Below are 27,856 nucleotides of genomic sequence, written 5' to 3'. Positions count from 1 at the left end.
AAAAAAAAAAAAAAAAAAAAAAAAAAAAAAAAAGATGTCAAAAGGTTAGCATCTAGGACTGATATGATAGGTTCATGGTTATCAGATAGTACCTAGGATTTTACTGTCAGTCTGCTCTCCTATCTTAGTTCTTGACTTCTACCCTCAAGATCATTTGTGGTCCAAGATAGTTGTTGGAGCTCCAGACATTGTATCAGCATTTCATGCAGCAGGAAATACTAAGGGAGCACCACACTCTCTTTTCCTTTGAAAGAGATGTAGCTCTTTTGCTTCCATCTCATTAATCAAAGCTTAGTCATATGGCCAGACCAACATGCTAGCAAGGATGGAGAATATAGTCTTTATTCTGGGTAGTAATATGCCAGAAGAAAAAAGAAAGCTCTGATACTAAGGAAGAAGGGGAGAATGGATACTGGCAGGCGGTTTGTTGTCTTTGCCTCATGGGGCTATCGTGGAAACCTTTGCCTTTTTATAACTTTCTCAAAATACATGCACACACGTGTACATGCATACCCACACATACTCGTCCATACCATGATGAGGATACTTGAGAGTGAAGACAGTTTTTTTATTCCTCTCTAGTTATGTTTTATTTGCTTACCTGTAGAGATGATTTTTAACTACTTTTCACAAAGTTAATTTAGAGAAGTTCATCAAACACAAGTATTAGATTGTAGGAACAACAAACATGAGTTTCTGATAAGCCAGTGAGAGTATAATCTGCCTGAGGTCTTTGTTTTCATTTTATCCTTTGCCTGTAAGTCCTCTAATAAGTTTCTTCATTTAAGTGAATCAGCTTATAGTGTGAGATATATAAGGTTTTACATTTGAGGAAGTTCTGTCTCCAAATATCAATATGTCTCCTTTGCAGAACATCAGGAATGAAGTGGGAACTGCTGAGATGGTAATATATGAAGCAGAAAAATTTCTGCATTTAAATCTTAGAAGGCTAACAACTTGATCTCTGGTACTTATGTTACTCACAGGAAATTTGCAGCAAGGAAAAAGTGAGCAGGAAAATATCCCTAGATCGACTTTTCAAAAATATGCTAAATCTAACCCTAATTTATGCTAAAAGTATCTTTAAAGATACATATCAGAAAGTTCTAAACATTTCTGAGTTTCAGGGTCCTGAAATATCATGATCCTAATAAGCTTTTTTGTTTTTGATTTATTGTAGCCTAAATAAGGCAAGAATTAAGAGGAATTAAGATAAAGGTAAGACAGAGAAGTTCTGGGAACATAATTTGAATGATAGCCCTTTCCCCTTTGTTTCCTACTTCTATAATTCCTCTCCTGAGGAACATGCATGCAGGGCCCATGGGCATCTGGGAGCATAGAAGTCCTTGGATGCAAACTGGACTCTAAGTAGGGAGAATTGTTACAGAGCTTGCTCTCATGAACTGAGTGAGTATCTGGAGGACAAAATCAGAGACCTGGGCTGAGGAGCAGAAGTGGTAGGTCCTGAGAAGAGCTAAGCAGCCCTCAGAAATCTGGGGAAGGTCAATAAATGTCTTCTATGAGTGTGCCAGGGTTCTTTTGCTCTCAAGAAGCAGCAAAGTAGCTGAATGGATGGTCTTACTGTTGGTGAGGCTTGAGAGACCACAAGAAGACTGTTTTTCAGCCTAAGCAGGTGACTGGCAGCTTGCTTATTTCTCCACTGCTGCTCCATAAGGAGTAGAAACCATTTCAACTTCCATTACTCATAGAACTGTCATCACTTAATGTACCTCAACAGTCAGCTGGGCCCCAAAGAGCCAGTGAAGAGAAGCAATGGTCACCTAAGGGGTCTCAGTGGCCAGAAAGATGAATCAGCTAAGAACACACATGCCTAACAAAATAGAGCTGCTCGAAGGGAATGATAGCAAATTGAATCCAGCGAAATAATAAGTACTCAAGGAACTTCAAGTATATACCTAAACATAAGACTTTCTAGACATTAAAAAAAAAGAAGAAAAGTTTTCCCAATGTAACAGATGAATTCAGACAAATTAGTATCCTGAAAGTCAAGTACAATAAGTAAAGCACAGAGTAAAAAACATAAAGAAACAAAGAGGGAAAAGTTAAGAAACTTGGAGGTTAGATCTAGAGGATTAAGAAACTTGGAGATTAGATCTAAAGGATTTAACATATAAATGTTAGGAGTTCTAGAAGGAGAAAAAAGAACAGATGCAAAAGAGGCCATGATAAAATAAATCATATATTTTTTACAACTACATTTTTTATAATAAATATTTTCCTGAGTCTCCTAAGGAGTGTTTTTGAAGTTCCAGGCTGAATTGATGAGAAATGACACATACCTAGACATATCCTGGTAAAATTCCTGAACTCTTAATTTCCTGGCAGAAAGAACAAGTTATTTAAAAAGAACAAAAAATTAAATAGCATGTCCTGAAAGTGACCTAAGAATTCCATCCTCAACCAAGATATCATTTATCAGCCAAGTTAAGGAAGGATTTGTGAGGATATGCAAAAATTTAAACAATGTCATCACCATACCTCATGTGAAGCATTTACCTTTCCAAAGACTAATAATTAAACAGATGAACTGGAGCAGCGGTCTATCTAGGGACAGATGGTAGTGAGCACTAAAACTTGGAGTGTGTATGTGCAGGTAAAATGATAAGGATGGACTAGGAATATGTGAGCTAAAATGGAAGACTTACACTAAGAGAGATTCTGATACTAGTTTAGAATTAAAACTGCTAAACTTCATAGTTTGTTAGGGGTAAGTAGCAGGCATTATCACTTTAAAAAAAGAACAGAGAAATATGAGTCTGATTTGAGTACAGGGAGAGTAAAGGCAACTATTAATGGAATGGAAAAATACAGTACATCTTCCAAATAAGAGGATAAAAATACAGTGAGTAGCAACCTGTCAAATCAGTAAAGATACAAATCAGGAAAATTAATAGTGTACCACAGCAAATATATTGTGATTTTTATCTTGCCTAAGAAAGCTTTATGCTATATATATATATATTTTTTTTCTTTTTTTTGTGGTACGCGGGCCTCTCACTCTTGTGGCCTCTAGCGTTGCGGAGCACAGGCTCCGGACGCTCAGGCTCAGCAGCCATGGCTCACGGGCCCAGCCACTCCGCAGCATGTGGGACCTTCCCAGACTGGGGCCTGAACCCGTGTCCCCTGCATCGGCAGGCGGACTCTCAACTACTGCGCCACCAGGGAAGCCCTATGCTATATTATCTAGAGTCCTTGTCTAACTTTGAGGTCTAGGAACCGCTTTACACTAAAAATTATTTAGGACTAGAAGGAGATTTTGTTTATGTGGATTATATCTATTGATATTTTCCATATTAAAAATTAAAGAGATGTTTAAAATGTTTATAATTATTAAAATATTGATATTGAACCTATTACATTTTAATATGAATAACATTATGTTATGAAGAATAACTTTATTTTCCAAAAATAAAAAAAATTGTGAGAATAGTGACATTGTTTTACATTTTTATGAGTATCTTTTATATCATGTGTGATAGAAAATACCTGGATTCACATGCCTGCTTCTATTTGATAAGTTAGTTTGATTGAAGTATATCAAGAAAATTCAGATTCACATTGATACATAGTTGGAAAAGGAGGGCTTCCCATATCCCCTGAATGGGTCTTAAGGACCTCAGAAGTACTTGGATCATACTTTGACATCCACTGAACTGATCTAGAATAATGTACTTTGCATGTAATTAAATATGAAAGTGTTTTTTAACTAGAAGGTAATATTTTCCCATTTCTAAAAATAATATTGTGTTTATGGAAAAATAAATCTTTGCTTTCAGCATCTCTTCTGAAAACATAAGAACCACAAGTGTGAGTACTACCATTATTCAAAATTTGTTAAATAGTAAATTCTTATTTTGGTGCTCTTGAATTTTGAGATTGAAAAATTGTATATGTTATAAACAAAATCCTAGGCTTTCTAGTTTTTTATTTTTCATCACTTGATTAACTCTTTATGAGTACCAGCTTATCATATCAGTAGAATTGTGGCAAATGCTATTTCTTTTCAAGGAGTATATATTGGTGAGTTACTTTAGTTATAAGTTTGCAATATCTCACTGGGCTTTGTTAATTCAGTTTGTCCCTTTCCTTCAGGTTTACTTATCAGGAATCGTGTGTGTGTTTGTGTTAGTACATACCTGTATAATCTTCAGTCCCTTAGAATAAATGAAATAATATGGAGATGTTGAGTAGTGTGTCAGGCTGAAAGCAAATATCTCTTTATAAATTATTTTTTTATGGAAACTCTTATTTTGTTTGAAATATTGTGGCTTAGGAAAATAGATTTACTTATGTATATTCCAAAATGAAGCATTTATTGTGGGCATTAGCTAAGACTTTCTTCCATACAAATAAAAGGCTCAGATGAAATTTCCAAGGTCATCTTTTAACTCTGAACTTGTAAAACTCTTTGAGTACAAGTGCCATTGGAAACAGCTTGTTAGGAAATTTAATTCCGTGTATATTATGGACTGCCAACAAAAGTCAGGTAATGTGCTGTACACTGGAACATCAGAGACACTAAGTAGAGCTAGGTATGAAATATTTTTTACAGTTGGCGTAGCATTTTGTTAGTAACATCTTGTATTTCTTACAGAGTCAACTACGGGATTTTCTCTCTGGCAGACAGTATGCAGTAGATAATGAAACTGATTTTTCTGAACCAATGTCACCAATGAGTAAACACAACCAGGATAATGAAAAGGTATGGCTAAATTGTGAGTAAATAAAAGCAGGATATGATCCTCTTAAAATCACTATGAATTTGTACATTACAGTTACTATTTTTTTTTTATTTTTTAAAAGTTTTTAATTTGCTTAAATAAAAAAAATTTGTGAAGAGTAGTACATTGGAGACTGGCAAGAGCATGATAATAATCAGTTTATTCATGGTTTTGGGCCATGGTAACAGGCACTGTGCAAAAATAGGTATCACTATCGGAAAAGTAGTTGACGGTACAGGTTGCCAGAGTTCTTTGAATTTTTACATTTGTTATACTTCACAGTTAGTATTTAATTTTATTTTATTTCATTTAGTAATATGCTTATTTATTTATTTATTTATTTATGGCTGCGTTGGGTCTTTGTTGCTGTGTGCACTGCCTTTCTCTAGTTGTGGCGAGTGGGCTTAGTTGCTTTCTTTAGTTGCTTGCAGTGCGTGCGCTTCTCATTGTGGTGGCTTCTCTTGTTGCAGAGCATGGGCTCTTGGCACACAGTCTGCAGGAGTTGTGGCACATGGGTTCAGTAGTTGTGGGACGCGGGCTCTAGAGCTCAGGCTCAGTAGTTCGGGTGTGTGGGCTTAGTTGCTGCGCGGCATGTGGGATCTTCCCAGACCAGGGCTCGAACCCATGTCCCCTGCATTGGCAGGCAGATTCTTAACCTCTGTGCCACCAGTGAGGTCCCACAGTTAGCATTTTAAATGGTTGATTCTTAGGAGAATATGTTCTGTTCTCTACCCTTTAAAAAAATCTTTCTACTCTTTGCAGTAGAATAGCTGATGCATCATGAGTTCTGATAACAGGATTTGCTGTCCAAACAAACCACAGAAAAGTAGTACAGGTTTGGTTTAATATAAATTACCTTCAGCTGAACACTATTCTAGGTACGTAATTACATGTAGTAATTCCTCACTAACCATGGGAGTTGTGTTTAAAAAGTTTCTTAGTAAAATTACCATTGACAAGATGAAAGGTTAAGAGTACTGGAAAGAGCATATCTAAAAATATGTTATGTGAGATTGGTTCAAGATGGCAGAGTAGAAGGACATGCTCTCACTCCCTCTTGCGAGAACACTGGAATCACAACTAACTGCTGAACAGCCATCGACAGGAAGACACTGGACCTCACCAAAACAGATACCCCACATCCAAAGACAAAGGAGAAGCCACAAGGAGATGGTAGGAGGGGCGCAATCACAATAAAATCAAATCCCATACCTGCTGGGTGGGTGACCCACAAACTGGAGAACACTTATACCACAGAAGTCCACCACTGGAGTGAAGGTTGTGAGCCCCACGTCAGGCTTCAGAACCTGGGGGTCCGGCAAAGGGAGGAGGAATTCCTAGAGAATCAAATTTTGAAGGCTAGCAGGATTCGATTGCAGAACTTCGACAGGACTGGGGGAAACGGAGACTCCACTCTTGGAGGGCACACACAAAGTAGTGTTTGCATCGGGACCCAGGGGAAGGAGCAGTGACCCCACAGAGACTGAACCAGACCTATCTGCTAGTGTTGCGCGGTCGCCTGCAGAGGTTGGGGGTGGCTCTGTCTCACCGTGAGGACAAGGACACTGGCAGCAGAAGTTCTGGGAAGTACTCCTTGGCGTGAGCCCTCCCAGAGTCTGCCATTAGCCTCACCAAAGAGCCCGGGTAGGCTCCAGTGTTGGGTTGCCTCAGGCCAAACAACCAACAGGGAGGAGACACAACCCCACCCATCAGCAGGCAACCGGATTAAAGTTTTACTGAGCTCTGCCCACCAGAGAAACACCCAGCTCTACCCACCACCCTCTCATCAGGAAACTTGCCTCTTAGACAGCCTCATTCACCAGAGGGCAACAGCAGAAGCAAGAAGAACTACAGTCCTGCAGCCTGTGGAACAAAAACCACATTCATAGAAAGATAGACAAGATGAAAAGGCAGAGGGCTATCTACCACATGAAGGAACAAGATAAAACCCCAGAAAAACAACTAAATGAAGTAGAGATGGGCAACCTTCCCGAAAAAGAATTCAGAATAATGATAGTGCAGATTATCCAGGAACTCGGAAAAAGAATGGAGGCAAAGATCAAGAAGATGCAAAAAATGTTTAATAAAGACCTAGAAGAATTAAAGAATAAACAGAGATGAACAATACAATAATTGAAATGAAAAATACACTAGAAGGAATCAATAGCAGAATAACTGAGGCAAGAACGGATAAGTGACCTGGTAGACAGAATGGTGGAAGTCACTGCTGCAGAACAGAATAAAGAGAAAAGAGTGAAAAGAAATGAAGACAATGTAAGAGACCTCTGGGACACGTTAAACACAACAACATTTGCATTATAGGGGTCCCAGAAGGCGAAGAGAGAGAACTGACCCAAGAAAATATTTGAAGAGATTATAGTTGAAAACTCCCCTAACATGGGAAAGGAAATAGCTACCCAAATCCAGGAAGCACAGAGAGTCCCATACAGGATAAAACCAAGGAGAAACACGCCAAGACACATAGTAATCAAATTGGCAAAAGTTAAAGACAAAGAAAAATTATTGAAAGCAGCAAGGGAAAAACAGCAAATAACATACAAGGGAACTACCATAAGGTTAACTAACAGCTGATTTCTCAGCAGAAACTCTACAAGCCAGAAGTGAGTGGCATGATATACTTAAAGTGATGAAAGGGAAGAACCTACAACCAAGATTACTCTACCCGGCAAGGATCTCATTCACACTCGATGGAGAAATCAAAAGCTTTACAGACAAGCAAAAGCTAAAAGAATTCAGCACCACCAAACCAGCTCTACAACAAATGCTAAAGGAACTTCTCTAAGTGGGAAACACAAGAGAAGAAAAGGACCTACAAAACAAACCCAAAACGGTTAAGAAAATGGTCATAGGAACATACATATCGATAATCACCTTAAACGTGAATGGATTAAGTGCTCCAACCAAAAGACACACACTTGCTGAATGGATACAAAAATAAGACCCATCTATATGCTGTCTACGAGAGACCCACTTCAGACCTGGTGACACATACAGACTGAAAGTGAGGGGATGGAAAGAAATATTCCATGCAAATGGAAATCAAAAGAAAGCTGGAGTAGCAATACTCATATCAGATAAAATAGACTTTAAAATAAAGAATGTTACAAAAGACAAGGAAGGACACTACATAAAGATCAAGGGATCTATACAAGTAGAAGATATAACAATTATAAATATATACGCACCCAACAAAGGAGCAACTCAATACATAAGGCAACTGCTAAGAGCTGTAAAAGAGGAAATCGACAGTGACACAATAATAGTGGGGGACTTTAACACCTCACTTACACCAATGGACAGATCATCTAAACAGAAAATTAATAAGGAAACACAAGCTTTAATTGACACAATAGACCAGATAGATTTAATTGATATTTATAGGACATTCCATCCAAAAACAGCAGATTACACTTTCTTCTCAAGTGCGCATGGAATGTTCTCCAGGATAGATCACATCTTGGGTAACAAATCAAGCCTCAGTAAATTTAAGAAAATTGAAATCATATCAAGCATCATTTCTGACCACAATGCTATGAGATTAGCAATCAGTTACAGGGAAAAAAACGTAAAAAACAGAAACACATGGAGGCTAAAAAATACGTTACTAAATAACCAAGTGCTCACTGAAGAAATCAAAGAGGGAATAAAAAAATACCTAGAAACAAATGACAAAACACAATGATCCAAAACCTGTGGGATGCAGCAAAAGCAGTTCTAAGTGGGAAGTTTATAGCAATACAAGCCTACCTCAAGAAACAAGAAAAATCTCAAATAAACAATCTAACCTTACCCCTAAAGGAACTAGATAAAGAAGAACAAACAAAACCCAAAGTTAGTAGAAGGAAAGAAATCATAAAGATCAGAGCAGAAATAAATGAAATACAAACAAAGCAATAGCAAAGGTCAATAAAACAAAAAGCTGGTTCTTTGAGAAGATAAACAAAACTGATAAACCATTAGCCAGACTCATCAAGAAAAAGAGGGAGAGGATGCAAATGAATAAAATTAGAAATGAAAAAGGAGAAGTTACAACAGACACCACAGAAATACAAAGCATCCTGAGAGACTACTACAAGCAACTCTATGCCAATAAAATGGACAACCTGGAAGAAATGGACACATTCTTAGAAAGGTATAACCTCCCAAGACTGAACCAGGAAGAAGTAGAAAATATGTACAGACTAATCACAAGTAATGAAATTAAAACTGTGATTAAAAATCTTCCAACAAACAAAAGTCCAGGACCAGATGGTTTCACAGGTGAATTCTATGAAACATTTAGAGAAGAGCTAACACCCATCCTTCTCAAACTCTTCCAAAAATTTGCAGATTAAGGAACACTCCTAAACTCATTCTATGAGGCCACCATCACCCTGTTACCAAAACCAGGGAAAGATACTACAAAAAAAACAAAATTGCAGACCAGTATCACTGATGAATATAGATGCAAAAATCCTCAACAAAATACTAGCAAACAGAATCCAACAACATATTAAAAGGATCATACACCATGATCAAGTGGGATTTACCCCAGTATGCAAGGATTCTTCAATATACACAAATCAATCAATGTGATACACCATATTAACAAATTGAAGAATAAAAACCATATGATCATCTCAATAGATGCAGAAAAAGCTTTTGACAAAATTCAACACCCATTTATGATAAAAACTCTCCAGAAAGTGGGCATAGAGGGAACCTACCTAAACATAATAAAGGCCATATACAACAAACCCACAGCAAATATCATTCTCAATGGTGAAAAACGGAAAGCATTTCCTCTAAGATCAGGAACAAGACAAGGTTGCTCACTCTCACCACTATTATTCAACATAGTTTTGGAAGTCCTAGCCACGGCGATCAGAGAAGAAAAAGAAATAAAAGGAATACAAATTGGAAAAGAAGAAGTAAAACTGTCACTGTTTGCAGATGACATGATACTATACTTAGAGAATCCTAAATATGCCACCAGAAAACTTCTAGAGCTAATCAATGAATTTGGTAAAGTTGCAGGATACAAACTTCACGCACAGAAATCTCTTGCATTCCTATACACTAATGATGAAAAATCTGAAAGAGAAATTAAGGAAACACCCCATTTACCATTGCAACAAGAAGAATAAAATACCTAGGAATAAACCTACCTAGGGAGACAAAAGACCTGTATGCAGAAAACTATAAGACACTGATGAAAGAAATTAAAGATGATACCAACAGATGGAGAGATATACCATGTTCTTGGATTGGAAGAATCAATATTGTGAAAATGACTATACTACCCAAAGCAATCTACAGATTCAATGCAATCCCTATCAAATTACCAATGGCATTTTTTACAGAACTAGAACAAAAAATCTTAAAGTTTGTATGGAGACACAAAAGACCCCTAATAGCCAAAGCAGTCTTGAGGGAAAAGAAATGGAGCTGGAGGAATCAGACTCCCTGACTTAAGACTATAATATGAAGCTACAGTAATCAAGACAATATGGTACTGGCACAAAAACAGAAACATAGATCAATGGAACCGGATACAATGCCCAGAGGTAACCCAACGCACTTATGGTCTATGACAAAGGCGGCAAGGATATACAATGGAGAAAAGACAGTCTCTTCAATAAGTGGTGCTGGGAAAACTGGACAGCTAAATATAAAAGAATGAAATTAGAACACTCCCTAACACCATACACAAAAATAAACTCAAAATGGATTAGAGACCTAAATGTAAGACCAGACACTTTTACTCTTAGAGGCAAACATAGGAAGAACACTCTTTGATATAAATCACAGCAAGATGTTTTTTGATCCACCTCCTAGAGTGATGGAAATAAAAACAAAAATAAACAAATGGGACCTAATGAGACTTCAAAGCTTTTGCACAGCAAAGGAAACCATAAAGATGAAAAGACTACCGTCAAAATAGGAGAAGATATTTGCAAACGAATCAACAGACAAAGGATTAATCTCCAAAATATATAAACAACTCATGCAGCTCATTATTAAAGAAACAAACAACCCAATCCAAAAATGGGCAGAAGACCTAAATAGACATTTCTCCAAAGAAGACTTACAGATGGCCAAGAAGCACATGAAAAGCTACTCAGCATCACTAATTATTAGAGAAATGCAAATCAAAACTACAATGAGGCATCACCTCACATCAGTTAGAATGGGCATCATCAGAAAATCTACAGACAACAAATGCTGGAGAGGGTGTGGATAAAAGGGAACCCTCTTGCACTGTTGGAGGGAATGTAAATTGATACCGCCACTATGGAGAACAGTATGGAGGTTCCTTAAAAAAACTAAAAACAGAATTCCCATATGATCCAGCATTCTCACTACTGGGCATATACCCAGAGATAACCATAATTCAAAAAGACACATGCATCCCAAGTTTCATTGCAGCAGTGTTTACAATAGCCAGGTCATGGAAGCAACTTAAATTCCCATCGACAGATGAATGGCTAAAGAAGTTGTGGTACATATATACAATGGAATATTACTCAGCCGTAAAAAGGAACGAGATTGGGTCATTTGTTGAGACGTGGATGGATCTAGAGACTGTTATACAGAGTGAAGTAAGTCAGAAAGAGAAAAACAAATATCGTATATTAACGCATGTATGTGGAACCTAGAAAAATGGTACAGATGAACTGGTTTGCAGGTGGGAAATTGAGACACAGATGTAGAGAACAAACATATGGACACCAAGGGGGGGAGTTGGGGGGTGGTGTGATGAACTGGGCGATTGGGATTGACATGTATACACTAATGTGTATAAAATGGATGACTAATAGGAACCAGCTGTATAAAAAAATAAAATTAAATTAAAAAAAATAAAACTATGTTATGTAAAACGTCTAAAACATGCCTACTTCCAAGTCAAATGCTCCAATAAGTTAATGCATTTGATGAATCACTTTCTTCATTTTCTGGAAACATTGCTAAGGCAGATTCTCCCGTAAGTCCCATGCTCTACAGATTGCAGTTCTTTTTTTTCTTTTTTTTCGCCTCACAGCGTGGCTTGTGGGATCTTAGTTCCTCAACCAGGGATTGAACCCCAGCTCTTGGCAGTGAAAGCGTGGAGTCCTAACCACTGGACCGCCAGGGAATTCCCCAGATTGCACTTTTAAAAATATATTTGATCACTACTCTCAAATACTTGTAGACGTACTTCTTAGACTTAATAATGTAGTTTATATGTGCATCTAATATTTTTTCTGTCCTGTTTGAAAGTTAAATTGCTGACGCCATGACACTTAATCCCTAAAATTCTTCAGCATATCACTTCCTGAAAATAGGGACAGAACCACAATACCATTACCATATATAAGAAAACTGAAGTATTCCCTAATATCATTCATTTACTATTTTCCCTATTCAAATTTCTCCATTTGTCCCTGTAATGGGTTTTATGTCTCTTTAGAGTCTTTTAGAATTCTCCTCAGGTTTTTTTTTCTCTTGTTATTTATCTGTTGAGTTCCTACTGGTATTATTTAACTTGTTCCTCTATTTCCAATAAACCGGAAACATCTAAAAGCTTGCTTAGACTGAGCAATGTAATCTATGAAATACTTTATCACTGATGCTGAGTATTTCATTTTGTATCACACTAGGAGACACAAACTGAAGTTGTCCTGAATTTGTGAGGTCTTTCCGATATAAAGATGTCATTTTTCTTTTGCTGTCAATAAAGATCTAGTGATACTCTGACTCTGTAAATATCCTGTTTCCCAACAACCCTTCACTGAATGATTTTGAGCATGCACTGATGATCCTTGTCTGAATCAGTTATTTCTTTAGAGTTTGCAGAATGGTTACTTTCCAACTCTATCATGTCTTTATACTAATTTGCTGCCATTTCTCAGTAAAGAAGAGCTTTATCTTACTAACTAGGATGAAGTACAGTTCCCTAAAAATGGCAGGGTCACTACTTAATTCTTTCTCTTTAGTTACCAGTTTAGGAGTTAGTGTAATAGTTACTTATAGGAAGAAAATTACATGTTTTTATTTCTGTTTATGTTTCTCTTTTTATGTGTGTTTACATTATTATGGACTCATGGATTTTTATTTATTCAGAGTTTTAAAATCAATTTGTCATTAATCTTTTATGCTAAAACGTAGGGGTCCCCTTTAATCTGGCTTCTGTATCTTTTTTACATGCCCTATTAGACTTTTGAGCACTTACCTCTTTTCTGGTACAAGAAAGTATCCCAAGCCCACCTTTGGTTGTTTCCTGCTTAGGCATGGTTTCTTTTAGTGATTGTAACTATTTTCTGTTGCTTTACATTCATTTATTGCTTACATTCTCATTGTTTGTTTTTCCTACCTTGACAAGATATTTACCAAATTGTGTGGTCTTTTCTCAGTGATACTTAAGGAGTACACTCTTTTTTTTTTTTTTAGGAGTACATTCTTATAGGCTACAGGGAGGAAACAATAATTGTTATTGTGCATTTCATTTAAGAGGAATGAACTAATTTGTACATTTAAAACAACCTAAGTAACCAGGAATGAGGACCTGCCCATTCCAATGGAAAATCCTTATAAGGAGCCTCATAGAAAATGTATCTTGTGTGGAACATGGTTAGATTAAAAGAATGTACAGCTTTTTTCTCAGTTTATTTCTCCATTTATTAGATGAATTTATGGAAGGGACATAATAGATCTTTGTGGAAGAAACAAAAAGAAATTACAGAAGCAATTAAGAGAGCTCAAATAATGGGGTTTATGTCAGTTACATTTATTTATTTATTATTTATTTTTGGCTGCGTTGGGTCTTCGTTGCTGGGCGCGGGCTTTCTCTAGTTGCAGAGAGCAGGGGCTACTCTTCGTTGTGGTGCACGGGCTTCTCATTGAGGTGGCTTCTCATTGCAGAGCACAGGCTCTAGGTGTGCGGGCTTCAATAGTTGTGGCATGTGGGCTCAGTAGTTGTGGCTCGTGGGCTGTAGAGCACAGGCTCAGTAGTTGTGGTGCATGGGCTTAGTTGCTCCTCGGCATGTGGGATCTTCCTGGACCAGGGATCAAACCCGTGTCTCCTGCATTGGCAGGCAGATTTTTAACCATTGTGCCACCAAGGAAGTCCCCAGTTACATATTGATATAAGGATCCTGCATATCTCAAACACCCTAATGTTTGTAACATCAAATACTGGCAGTAAACTATATAAAGTTGTCATCAATAAACTTATTTTATGATTAAAAAAATCTTAAAGGGATAGCCATGAAAAAGAAATATAGTATATAGAAACTGAAGGGTCTTCACTGTAAGCATATAGTTTTCTCATTTAACAAACAATGGTAGTTTCGTAGTGTTAATCCTCTACTTTTTATCTTTTGCCTTCTTGGATTATATTTTCTAAGAGAATTTTATCTGCCAGTTAACTGATGGATTAGATTTTATGAGGACTATTAAAATAGCAGCTATCCTCTCAACCATTTTTCTGTTACTTGCGGACTTCTGATTTTTCTTTTGCAAAGTATTTTATTTCTATTTAAATTCCAAAGTGACTTTTTGGGCTACAGTCGTAAAAAGATATATTTTGATCACCAAATGCTTACTAATGTCACACCAGTTCCTCAAGTAGATGAATGAAATGGACTGGAGAAACAATATTTTTGTTTCCTTATTTTATTTTACTTTATTTTATTTTCCCCTGAGGTACTAATCTATTGCTTTAGAAATTCTGAAGTAATGAAGGGAAAAACAGAATAAAGGCCCCAAAAGAAAATCATCAGTTAAATAAAAAAATTCTATGAGTATATTAGTTCTAGTCCAATCTTGTTTGTTCATTATATGTAAGAATTTATGTGTTGACAAATAAAAACAATACTTGTATAAATTTTAATATCAATTTAGAAAAACTGACTTTATTCAAATTGAGATTGAACATATGCATTTCAGTGATAGTTAAGGGTTAGTAAACTCAACTTGAAGTTGTCAAAAAGCTTAAATAAAATTGTTCAACTTCTAAACAAACATTGCAAATATTTTGTGGTATGGATAGAATCAGTTTATTAAACAGATAAATGGAACAGTATCTTTATTTTTGGTATCTGGGTAAAAGCTTCAATATTGTGGATTTTTTCAATTTAAGCCCTTGCTTCTGGACATCATAACTGTATTTATGTGGAATGCTTTTCCAGAGAGCCTCTTTAAAACCCACTTGCAAATACAAGAGCAGGGAAACCATAACTGCCATGTTATCTGACCGTAATGATAGGGATAGATTTCCAGTTGCAGCCATGAGTTAAAAGAAACACTCTAACTGTGAGGACTCCAAGATGTTTTTCCCTGATGTTTGCCTAACATCACAGATCAGGACACTATTTGCTAGCCTTTAAGAACAAGTTGTAGATGTGGGAGTTTAAGCCCTGGTCTTGTACCCAATAAGGATCAGACATATACATATTAGTAAACTCTCATTATTTCTGGACAGCAGAAGCACAGTGAAACAGAGATTGCATGAAATTAAGTGTAGAAAGAGTAAAGGAATTTCTGATTACAACGTGAATATCTCTTTCCTCTGCTTTGATTTTTGGGAAATTGTGTCACGCTTCCTGTATGTTTTAGACAGACTATTGCACTGTGAGATTTAAAAGGAAACTTTGTATTATAGATTCACATGAAGTATTATGATTTACTGTGAAAGTAAAGATAAAAGGACTTTTGAAATAAAGCAGAAAACTATGTTATACCTTACTTTATAAAATTTTAGGACAGATCTTGTTTTAAAAAATATATGTGAAAGCACTTTAATGATGAAAAGTAACCTCCTACTACCATCAATAATAATAGTAATAACAATAACAGCAATAATACTTAATATTAGCAGTAGTATGTTCTACCGTATAAAATAATCTTCCAGTTTCAGGAGTAGTATGAGGCTAAGTTGAGTCCCCAGAGAGTAATATACTACTTATTTAAAGAAGAAGAAACAACTTTCAAAAAATGCTGAAAAACATTTCATTTATTATTCTGTTTCTCTAGCATTAATGGTAACCTAGGGTTCTTAAAGATTTTTGTGCGTCCCCAAGTATTCAACTCACTACTAGAAGACTCTCTTCTTTCTTTCTTTCTCCCTTCCTTCCTTCTTTCTTTCCTTCCTCCCTCCCTCCCTCCTTCTCTCTCTCTCTCTGTCTCTTTCTCTTTCTTTCTTTCCTTCCTTCCTTCTTTCTTTCTTTTTTTTTATTCAAACAGAAAGTCACAAAAATTATAATCATCCTCCTCAGTTCACTCAGTCCCATGTAATTAATTTTTTTTTATCTTGATCTTTTGTTAGCACTTTTATGAATTCATCAGTTTTCCATTAGCGTTCTGAAAATGCTTATTCATTCAGTTCAGCAGTATAGTCAGTTACCAGAAGTGTGTACTTGTCAGTCTTTTCCATGAATTCCTTGAAGATGAAACCCTTTTATAGGAACATTTTTGCAAAAGCATCAGAGTACACCCAGAACTGTCTCTAAATGACAGAAGACTTAAAAATGACCACAGTTAAAGATTTGATGAAAGTTCATAATAATGCAATTGACAAGGAAATTTAGTTATTTCTGAGATTTACATTTTAAAGTAATAACTAGAATTCTGACTTATAACATTATACCAGAACATATAAGATTTTTAGAAATTTCATGTGTCTGAAACATTTATATTAAGAATTTTCCATACAAATATCCCAAAGAAAGTTTAGTATTAGTTGTTTTTTTTGTTTGTTTTTTTATACTGCAGGTTCTTATTTGTCATCAGTTTTATACACATCAGTGTATACATGTCAATCCCAATCGCCCAATTCAGCACACCACCATCCCCATACACCTGTGGCTTTCCCCCTTGGTCCATATGTTTGTTCTCTACATCTGTGTCTCAACTTCTGCCCTGCAAACCAGTTCATCTGTACCATTTTTCTAGGTTCCACATACATGCGTTAATAAACGATATTTGTTTTTCTCTTTCTGACTTACTTCACTCTGTATGACAGTCTCTAGATCCATCCACGTCTCAACAAATGACCCAATTTGGTTCCTTTTTATGGCTGAGTAATATTCCATTGTATATATGTACCACAACTTCTTTATCCATTCATCTGTCGATGGGCATTTAGGTTGCTTCCATGACCAGGCTATTGTAAATAGTGCTGCAGTGAACATTGGGGTCCATGTGTCTTTTTTTTTTCTTTTGGCGGTACGTGGGCCTCTCACTGTTGTGGCCTCTCCCGTTGCGGAGAACAGGCGCTGGAGGCACAGGTTCAGTGGCCATGGCTCATGGGCCTAGCCGCTCCGCGGCATGTGGGATCTTCCTGGGCTGGGGCACGAACCCGTGTTCCCTGCATCATCAGGCAGACTCTCAACCACTGTGCCACCAGGGAAGCCCCATATGTCTTTTTGAATTATGGTTTTCTCTGGGTATATGCCCAGTACTGAGAATGCTAGATCATATGGTAATTCTATTTTTAGTTTTTTAAGGAACCTCCATACTGTTCTCCATAGTGGCTGTATCAGTTTACATTCCCACCAACAGTGTAAGAGGGTTTCCTTTTCTCCACACCCTCTCTAGCATTTGTTGTCTGTAGATTTTCTGATGATGCCCATTCTGACTGGTGTGAGGTGTTGCCTCATTGTAGTTTTGATTTGCATTTCTCTAATAATTAGTGATGTTGAGCAGCTTTTCATGTTTCTTGGCCATCTGTATGTCTTCTTTGGAGAAATGTCTATTTAGGTCTTCTGCCCATTTTTGGATTGAGTTGTTTCTTTAATATTGATCTACACGAGCTGTTTATATATTTTGGAGATTAATCCTTTGTCCGTTGATTCATTTGCAAATATTTTCTCCCATTTTGAGAGTTGTCTTTTCGTCTTGTTTATGGTTTCCATTGCTGTACAAAAGTTTTGAAGTTTCATTAGGTCCCATTTGTTTATTTTTGTTTTTATTTCCATTACTCTAGGAGGTGGATCAAAAAAGATCTTGCTGTGATTTATGTCAGAGTGTTCTTCCTATGTTTTCTTCTAAGAGGTGTATAGTGTCCGGTCTTATATTTAGGTCTTGAATCCATTTTGAGTTTATTTTTGTGTATGGTGTTAGGGAGTGTTCTAATTTCATTCGTTTACATGTAGCTGTCCAGTTTTCCCAGCACCACGTATTGAAGAGACTGTCTTTTCCCCATTGTATATCCTTGCCTCCTGTGTCATAGATTAGTTGACCATAGGTGCGTGTGTTTATCTCTGGGCTTTCTTTCTTGTTCCATTGATCTATGTTTCTGTTTGTGCCAGTACCATATGGTCTTGATTACCGTAGCTTCATATTATAGTCTTAAGTCAGGGAGTCTGCTTCCTCCAGCTCTGTTTTCTCCCCTCAAGACTGCTTTGGCTATTAGGGGTCTTTTGTGTCTCCATACAAATTTTAAGATTTTTTGTTCTAGTTATGTAGAAAATTCCATTGGTAATTTGATAGGGATTGCATTGAGTCTGTAGATAGCTTTGGGTAGTATAGTCATTTTCACAATATTGATTCTTCCAATCCAAGAACATGGTATATCTCTCCATCTGTTGGTATCATCTTTAATTTCTTTCATCAGTGTCTTATAGTTTTCTGCATACAGGTCTTTTGTCTCCCTAGGTAGGTTTAATCCTAGGTATTTTATTCTTCTTGTTGCAATGGTAAATGGGGTGTTTCCTTAATTTCTCTTTCAGATTTTTCATCATTAGTGTATAGGAATGCAAGAGATTTCTGTGCGTGAAGTTTGTATCCTGCAACTTTACCAAATTCATTGATTAGCTCTAGAAGTTTTCTGGTGGCATATTTAGGATTCTCTAAGTATAGTATCATGTCATCTGCAAACAGTGACAGTTTTACTTCTTCTTTTCCAATTTGTATTCCTTTTATTTCTTTTTCTTCTCTGATCGCCGTGGCTAGGACTTCCAAAACTATGTTGAATAATAGTGGTGAGAGTGAGCAACCTTGTCTTGTTCCTGATCTTAGAGGAAATGCTTTCCGTTTTTCACCATTGAGAATGATATTTGCTGTGGGTTTGTTGTATATGGCCTTTATTATGTTTAGGTAGGTTCCCTCTATGCCCACTTTCTGGAGAGTTTTTATGATAAATGGGTGTTGAATTTTGTCAAAAGCGTTTTCTGTATCTATTGAGATGATCATATGGTTTTTATTCTTCAATTTGTTAATATGGTGTATCACATTGATTGATTTGTGTATATTGAAGAATCCTTGCATACTGGGGTAAATCCCACTTGATCATGGTGTATGATCCTTTTAATGTGTTGTTGGATTATGTTTGCTAGTATTTTGTTGAGGATTTTTGCATCTATATTCATCAGTGATATTAGTCTGTAATATTGTTTTTTTGTAGTATCTTTCCCTGGTTTTGGTATCAGGGTGATGGTAGCCTCTTAGAATAAGTTTGGGAGTGTTCCTTAATCTGCAAGCTTTTGGAAGAGTTTGAGAAGGATGGGTGTTAGCTCTTCTGTAAATGTTTCATAGAATTCGCCTGTGAAGCCATCTGGTCCTGGACTTTTGTTTGTTGGAAGACTTTTAATCACAGTTTCTATTTCATTACTTGTGATTGGTCTTTTCATATTTTCTCTTTCTTCCTGGTTCAGTCTTGAAAGGTTATATCTTTCTAAGAATTTGTCCATTTCTTCCAGGTTGTCCATTATATTGGCATAGAGTTGCTTGTAGTAGTCCCTTAGGATGCTTTGTATTTCTGCGGTGTCTGTTGTAACTTCTCCTTTTTCAATTCTAATTTTATTGATTTGAGTCCTCTCCCTTTTTCTTGATGAGTCTGGCTAATGGTTTATCAGTTTTGTTTATCTTCTCAAAGAACCAGCTTGTAGTTTTATTGACCTTTGCTATTTTCTTTGTTTGTATTTCATTTATTTCTGCTCTGATCTTTATGATTTCTTTCCTTCTGCTAACTTTGGGTTTTGTTTGTTCTTCTTTCTCTAGTTCCTTTAGGGGTAAGGTTAGATTGTTTATTTGAGATTTTTCTTGTTTCTTGAGGTAGGATTGTATAGTTATATACTTCCCTCTTAGAACTGCTTTTGCTGAATCCCATAGGTTTTGGATCGTCGTGTTTTCATTGTCATTTGTCTCTAGGTATTTTTTGATTTCCTCTTTGATTTCTTCAGTGATCTCTTGGTTATTTAGTTACGTATTGTTTAGCCTCCATGTGTGTGTGTTTTTTTCTGTTTTTTTCCCTGTAATTCATTTCTTATCTTATAGCGTTGTGGTCAGAAAGATGCTTGGTATAATTTCAATTTTCTTAAATTTACTGAGGCTTGATTTGTTACCCAAGATGTGATCTATCCTGGAGAATGTTCCATACGCACTTGAGAAGAAAGTGTAATCTGCTGTTTTTAGATGGAATGTTCTATAAATATCAATGAAATCTATCTGGTCTATTGTGTCATTTAGAGCTTCTGTTTCCGTATTAATTTTCTGTCCATTGGTGTAAGTGAGGTGTTAAAGTCCCCCACTATTGTGTTACTGTCGATTTCCTCTTTTTTAGCTTTTTGCAGTTGCCTTATGTATTGAGGTGCTCCTATGTTGGGTGCATATATATTTATAATTGTTATATCTTCTTCTTGGATTGACTTCTTTATCATTATGTAGTGTCCTTCCTTGTCTCTTGTAACATTCTTTATTTTAACGTGTATTTTATCTGATATGAATATTGCTACTCCAGCTTTCTTTTGATTTCCATTTGCATGGAATATCCTTTTCCATCCCCTCACTTTCAGTCTGTATGTGGCACTAGGTCTGAAGTGGGTCTCTCATAGACAGCATCTGTATTGGTCTTATTTTTGTATCCATTCAGCAAGCCTGTGTCTTTTGGTTGGAACACTTAATCCATTCAGGTTTAAGATAATTTTCGATATGTATGTTCCCATGACCATTGTCTTTTTGTTTTGGGTTTGTTTTGTAGGTCCTTTTCTTCTCTTGTGTTTCCCACTTAAGTTCCTTTAGCATTTGTTGTAGAGCTGGTTTGGTGGTGCTGAATTCTTTTAGCTTTTGCTTGTCTGTAAAGCTTTTGATTTCTCCATCGAGTGTGAATGAGATCCTTGCCGGGTAGAGTAATCTTGGTTGTAGGTTCTTCCCTTTCATCACTTTAAGTATATCATGCCACTCACTTCTGGCTTGTAGAGTTTCTGCTGAGAAATCAGCTGTTAACCTTATGGTAGTTCCCTTGTATGTTATTTGCCATTTTTCCCTTGCTGCTTTCAATAATTTTTCTTTGTCTTTAACTTTTGCCAATTTGATTACTGTGTGTCTCGGTGTGTTTCTCCTTGGGTTTATACTGTATGGGACTCTGCGCCTCCTGGACTTGGGTGGCTACTTTCTTTCTTATGTTAGGGAATTTTTTGAGTATAATCTCTTCAAATATTTTCTCGGATCCTTTCTCTCTCTCTTCTCCTTTTTGGATCCCTATAGTGTGAATGTTGTTGCATTTAATGTTGTCCCAGAGGTCTCTTAGGCTGTCTTCATTTCTTCTCATCATTCTTTTTTCTTTATTCTGTTCCACAGCAGTGAATTCCACCATTGTGTCTTGCAGGTCCCTTATCCGTTCTTCTGCCTCAGTTATTCTGCTGTTGATTCCTTCGAGTGTATTTTTCATTTCAGTTACTGTATTGTTTATCTCTTAATTTGTTCTTTAATTCTTCTAGGTCTTTGTTAAACATTTTTTGCATCTTCCTGATCTTTGCCTCCATTCTTTTTCCAAGGTCCTGGATCATCTTCACTATCATTATTCTGAATTCTTTTTCTGGAAGGTTGCCAATCTCCACTTCATTTAGTTGATTTTCTGGGTTTTTATCTTGTTCCTTCATGTGGTAGATAGCCCTCTGCCTTTTCATCTTGTCTATCTTTCTTTGAATGTGTTTTGTGTTCCTCAGGCTGCAGGATTGTAGTTCTTCTCTTTTTCATTTATTTCTCATCTGATCTTTTTTTTGTGTGTGTGGTATGCAGGCCTCTCAGTGTTATGGCCTGTCCTGTTGAAGAGCACAGGCTCCAGACATGCAGGCTCAGCGGTCATGGCTCACGGGCCTAGTCACTCTGTGGCATGTGGGATCTTCTCTGACCGGGGCATGAACCCATGTCCCCTGCATCGGAAGGCGGACTCTCAACCACTGTGCCACCAGGGAAGCCACTTTTTTTTTGTTTTTTTTCAATTTATTCATTCATTTATTTATTTTTGGCTGTGTTGGGTCTTCGTTTCTGTGCGAGGGCTTTCTCTGTTTGCGGCAAGCGGGGGCCACTCTTCATCGCCGTGCACGGGCTTCTCACTATCGCGGCCTCTCATTGCGGAGCACAGGCTCCAGATGCGCAGGCTCAGTAATTGTGGCTCACAGGCCTGGTTGCTCTGCGGCGTGTGGGATCTTTCCAGACCAGGGCTCGAACCCGTGTCCCCTGCATTGGCAGGCAGATTCTCATTCACTGTGCCACCAGGGAAGCCCTGATCTGATCTTTTTGATTCTTTTCCTTCTGCTAACTTTGGGGTTTTTTTTTTCCTTCTTTCTCTTAATTTCTTTAGGTGTAAGATTAGGTTGTTTATTTGAAATTTTTCTTGTTTCTTGAGGTAGGATGTGTTGCCATAACCTTCCCTCTTAGCACTGCTTTTGCTGCATCCCATAGGTTTTAGGTTATCATGTTTTCATTGGCATTTGTTTCTAGGTATTTTTTGATTTCCTTTGTTTTCTTCACTGATCTCTTCGTTATTTAGTAGTGTATTGTTTTAGCCTCCGTGTGTTTGTATTTTTTACGTTTTTTTTCATAATTGATATGTAGTCTTATAGTGTTGTGGTCGGAAAACATACTTGATACAATTTCAATTTTCTTAAAGTTTCCAAGGCTTGATTTGTGACCCACGATATATTTTATCCTGAGAATGTCCCATGAGCACTTGAGAAGAAAGTGTTTTCTGTTCTTTTTGGATGGAATGTCCTATAAATATCAATTAAGTCCATCTTGTTTAATGTATCATTAAAGCTTGTGTTTTCTTATTCATTTTCATTTTGAATGATCTGTCCATTGGTGATAGTGGGGTGTTATAGTCCCCTAGTATTATTGAGTTACTGTCGATTTCCCCTTTTATGGCTGTTAGCATTTGCCTTATGTATTGAAGTCCTTGTATGGTTGGTGCATAAATATTTACAAATGTTATATCTTCTTGTATTGATCCCTTGATCATTTTAGGACAGATCTTAAAGATGATTTTAATTTAGTTGTATCTTAGTACTTTTCTTTTTAAGGCAATTTAATAAAAATATATGAGCACTTATTTGATCCCAACTTCCCGATAAGTTTTTATCAATAGTTTCAATTTTGAAATATCTAAAAGGGGCAAATACATGCATTAATTTTTTTTCCGTTTATCATTGAACAAATGCTGATTGAGAACTTATTAATAAGAATGGATTGATTACCTGCTCTAATGCCAGTCATTCTTTTAGGGCCTAAGGTTACATCATTTGCTCTCAGGGGACTCATAAAATAGTAGAAAGATTAATAAAATAGACAAAGTGTCAGAAAGTATTAATATTTATGTAAAGAATTATAATTGGTTCATATGCGTAGTTATAACAGGTTGATAAGAAAGAGAATATGTGAATTGCTTCTTCATACTGGAAAATCAGGGAGCCTCTCTTCAAATGTAACATTTAGTATCTTTAATATTTAAGAAAAATATTTTTATAGAATTCATATCAAACTTTTTGTTTTAATGAATTTTGCTTAGATTATATTTTGAGTCCATGTTTAAGGTAACCTTTTCCTGTCCATTGAGGTTTTTTAAATTGCCCCTGACTGCCTTACATGTTTTAAGAATTGTTTTTTACATGAAAGTTAAATAATCCCAAAGCATGTTATCTTTAGAAGTGCTTTTAAGATGTGTATGAACTTGAAACTTCCTTTGTAACTGTCTGAGAGACTTCCTATTGATTTGTAAGTTTTATTTCTACCTTTTAACTCTCTTTTGTGCTTCTTAATTTAATGTGATTAGACAGAATATTAAGAAATCTTAATTTTAATAAGGAAAACATTTTCTTAGAGTTTACAGATGATAAATTATTGGGTCTTTAGCTAAGGTATCAGTCACTGATAGACTTATGAGTTTCATGAGTTTTGAGCATAAGTTGAGTTTAGCATTTGTGAGTGTATTTTCCCAGGGTAATAGGCAAGGAGAGGATTTCAAGTGAACATTCTGGGAGGAACATCTGAGAATTAAAAACAAACAGGATTCCAGAGCAGGGTGAAAGTAGGTGAGAGTGTGAGAATAAAGAGAGAATTTCATGCAAGGAATTTAATTTTTATGAAATCCAATTTATCATTTTTTTTCTATCATGTTTTGTACTTTTACTGTCATATCTAATAAGTCTTCCTAATCCCAAGTCATGAGGATATTCTCCTATGTTTTCTTCTGAAAGTTTTATAATTTTATACTGTACATTTAGGTCTGTGATCTACTTTGAGTTAATTTTTATAAAAGGTGTGAGGTTTAGGTGAAGTTCATTTGTTTTGCATATGGATGACCAGTTGCTCCCACACCAGTTATTTTAAAGACTGTCCTTTCTTTATTGCTTCTGTTGCACCTGTATCAAATATCAAATGGCAATATCTGTGTTCTCTTTCTGGACTCTATTCTGTTTCATTGATCTGAGTAAATACTTTTTGTAAATACTATGCTTTTTTTGTTTTTTTTTTTACAATTTATATTCACTTATTAGAAGGAAACGTTTATAATCTCAAGGTTGAGAAGGATTCTTAAGACCCAGAAAGCAAAAAAAATTAGGGAAAAGATTAATGAATTTGATCATTGCAAAATGTAAAATTTCTTGACCTATTCTATTAACAGTGGTAAAATATAAGAAACAGACTGAGAGAAGATCTTTGCCAGTGCATAATATATGAGGGTTAAAATCTAGAATATAAAAAGAACTACTATGAATAAGAAAAAAGCAAACAAATTACACAATAGAAAGCCATGCAGTCAGTTAACAGGAAAAGAAATGAAGATGGCCAACACATTTTTAAAAAGATTCCTAGTCTTCCAGGTAATCAGAGGAAATAGGTAAAATTTTAAAAGTTTTATAACATTAAATATTGGCCAGGATATAGGAAAATGGGAACTCTCCTTCACTGTTGGTGGGGGTATAAATAGGTACAAGTGAAGGACACTTGGCAGTATGTATTAAAGTAATAAAAAAGTACATTCTCTATAATCCCAGCAGTATTATAAAAACACTCAACATATATACAGGGAGATCAGTATCAGAATATACATGCAGCAATGCTTATAATAAAATTTGGAGGAATCTAAATGACCCTCATTAGGGGAGTGACTAAATTGTAATATTTTTATATTAGAATGCTGTATATTTCTGCTTATAAGGAGACAGGTTAAGTTTCTCTTTATGGGCCTGAAAACTTCCTGACGCTCATTATATAAGCAATACTTTTTCCTTCTTTCACAGAAGAAAGGTAGAATTAAATTGTAACATTGGCAGTTTACAGCAAGATTTGTGTGCTGTTTTCAAGAAAATGGATACTCCTGTGAGAAGTCTTTGTTCATAAATACATGTTTTTCTGTTGTTTAATGTATCTATTGGGTTGGCCAAAAAGTTCGTTTGAGTTTGTCTGTAAGATGGTACAGAAAAACATGAACAAACTTTCTGGCCAACCCAATATTAGAAAATAAGAGGGAAGCACCCGTAGTGCCTCAAAGGAAATAAGAAAATTAAGACTGAATATCACCTGGGTTCCAAGTTTCTGCCATGGGAAGGAAATCAATACTGTGCTATCTTGACTATTGTAATTGTAAAGTAAGTTTTAAGATCATTTTTCAGCACATATAATATGTTGTTTCATTGTCTTCTGGCTTACATACTTAATTTTTGATGTTCTATTAACCTTACTATTGTTCTTGTGTATGTAATGTGTCATTTTGCTCTGGCTGCCCTTAAGATTTTTTATCTTTGGATGTCAGAGTTTAAGTGTAAAGGAGTGATTTTCTTTGTGTTTTCCTACTTGAGTAACTTCTTGGATCTATAAATTGATGTTTTCCACCAAATTTGGGATGCTTTTTGCCATAATTTCAGCAAATATTTTTTCTGTTTTTTTCACTCCTCTGCAGGGATTTCAATTACATGTATGTCGGACTTGTTTAAATTGACCTGCAGATCTCTTTGGTTCCTTCTTCTTTCTTTTTTTTTTTTCTCTCTTTTGTTTTTCAGATTTGGTAATTTCTATTTATATATCTATAAGTGCACTGATAGTTTCTTTCACTTTCTTCAAGTTGCTGTTGAGCACAGCAACTTTGCTTAACTTTGTTAAGCAAATTTTGTTTTAGTTATTGTACTTTTTATCTATAGAATTTTCTCTTTATAGTGTCCACTTTTCAGTTCTCATTCCTCTATTAAGTCACTGATAACATAGTTTCCTTTAATTCATTGAACACATTTTAGTTTAGTTCTTTGACTATATTTAGAGCAGATGCTTTGATATTCTGTCTGATAAATCTAACATGTAGGTCCACTTGGTGACATTTTCTATTGACTGCTTTTTATCCTAAGAAGGGGTCACAGTCCTTTTTCTTTGGCTGTCTAGTAATTTTTGGATGAAACCCAGACATTTCAGGTAATATTTTATAGCAACTCCAGTTTTTCCTCATGTTCTTCTGAGGAACATTGGTTTTTATTTCTAGTAGGCAGGTAACTTGCCTAGATTCCAACTTCATAGTTTGTTTCCTTGGTGGTATGCATTGGGTATCTGTTCTTATAGTTTCCCTTTGCTGATTTTTTTAGCTTGGCTTTTGTAAGCCTTCCCTCTGCCTGCCAAATTTGGCAGTCAGCCAAGCATTTGGGGGAGATATGGAGCTTATTTCTGTGGATTCCTTTTTCCTAGGGATTTTCATGAATTTTCCAGTTGTTCTGACAGGTTTTGGCTTTGTATACTTAACATTTCAAGCCTGTTCAGCTTCAGTTTTCTGCCACTTAAGCTATACACAGTTGTAGAGTGCACTCAGTTTAGCAAACCTTCAGACGCATAGCTCTGGTTCTTTATAGCTCAATCTTTCTAATATATTTCTTTCTGTTTTCTGTCTGTGTTTTTGATGGACCCCCTGGAATCTTCCCCATGCTTGCATAGTTTTGCTGTCAGCTAGGGGTTTTGGATATTTATGCTCTCAATTGTTTCCAAGAATTCCTCCTTTAAGTTTCTAGCTGTTTTCCCAGCTCTGAATTCTAATCTCTGGCACCTTTAATCACTTCTATAGTCATGAAACTTGGGCCAGTAAACCACAAACTTAATTCATACCCTTCTTATTGCAGTTCTTTTAAAACTGAATGTTCCTCCAGCCTCTATTTTTTGGACACTTACCAGTGTCTTTAAATACTATTTAAAAATTTTTTTTTAATATTTAATGTTTGTTATTTAAGGGGTTCACAGGATAAGTTGCATCTTCTCCATTACTGGAAGTTGTAGGGCCTTGAATAAGCACAAACTTGCAATTCTTACCCTTCTTGTTGCAGTTCTTCTAACATTAAATTCTCCTCCAGCTTGTGTCTGCTTTTTGGATGCTTTCCAGTGTCTTTACATAGTTATGTTTTAAAAATTTTACCTAATATTTTGTAGTTGTTACCTGTGGGAGTTCACAGTATCACTTCTGTAATACTAGAAGTTGCAAGGCCTTGAAAAGCTATAGTTAGCTAATTTTAAGAAAAAGATCATTGAATACCCTGGTTTATCACTTGACTGTGAAGGACAAGTGCTGTATATATGAAAGAACTGTTGCCCCTATCAAGTTCTCACAAATGTTACTTACCTTGTGTTTGAACAGTCTATAGCTCTGTTTTAGGCCAGTTAATGTCAACTACTTACTATTATTTCCTAACATTTGGTTGAATCTCTTTATTTTAATACTTAGTTGGTTATTTGGTGTTGTGAAAGTCAGTATCTAGTAATTCTTCAGAAATTTAACAATTTAACTTCAGCCCTTATATCTTGCCCTGTAAAGAGACATGGGTATAGGACCAAATAGTGGCAGTTGGCCCATTCTCTACACTTCAGGGAGCTTCATTGTTGGTGAT

General features: G+C 36.0%; 1 protein-coding gene across 1 annotated transcript in view; it reads left to right on the top strand.

Annotated features, from left to right (window-relative positions):
- The window catches only part of PARPBP (PARP1 binding protein), an 81,605-nt gene that overhangs the window by 11,848 nt on the left and 41,901 nt on the right, over positions 1 to 27,856 (top strand). The window contains exon 3 of the mRNA XM_007449166.1: positions 4,616 to 4,723. Coding sequence (XP_007449228.1) covers positions 4,616 to 4,723 — 108 coding nt within the window. The remainder of the gene's footprint in view (positions 1 to 4,615; positions 4,724 to 27,856) is intronic.

Source organism: Lipotes vexillifer, unplaced genomic scaffold, assembly GCF_000442215.2.
Source record: "Lipotes vexillifer unplaced genomic scaffold, Lipotes_vexillifer_v1.1 scaffold89, whole genome shotgun sequence".
NCBI lineage: Eukaryota > Metazoa > Chordata > Mammalia > Artiodactyla > Lipotidae > Lipotes > Lipotes vexillifer.
This window is presented reverse-complemented; position numbering and strand designations above follow the sequence as displayed.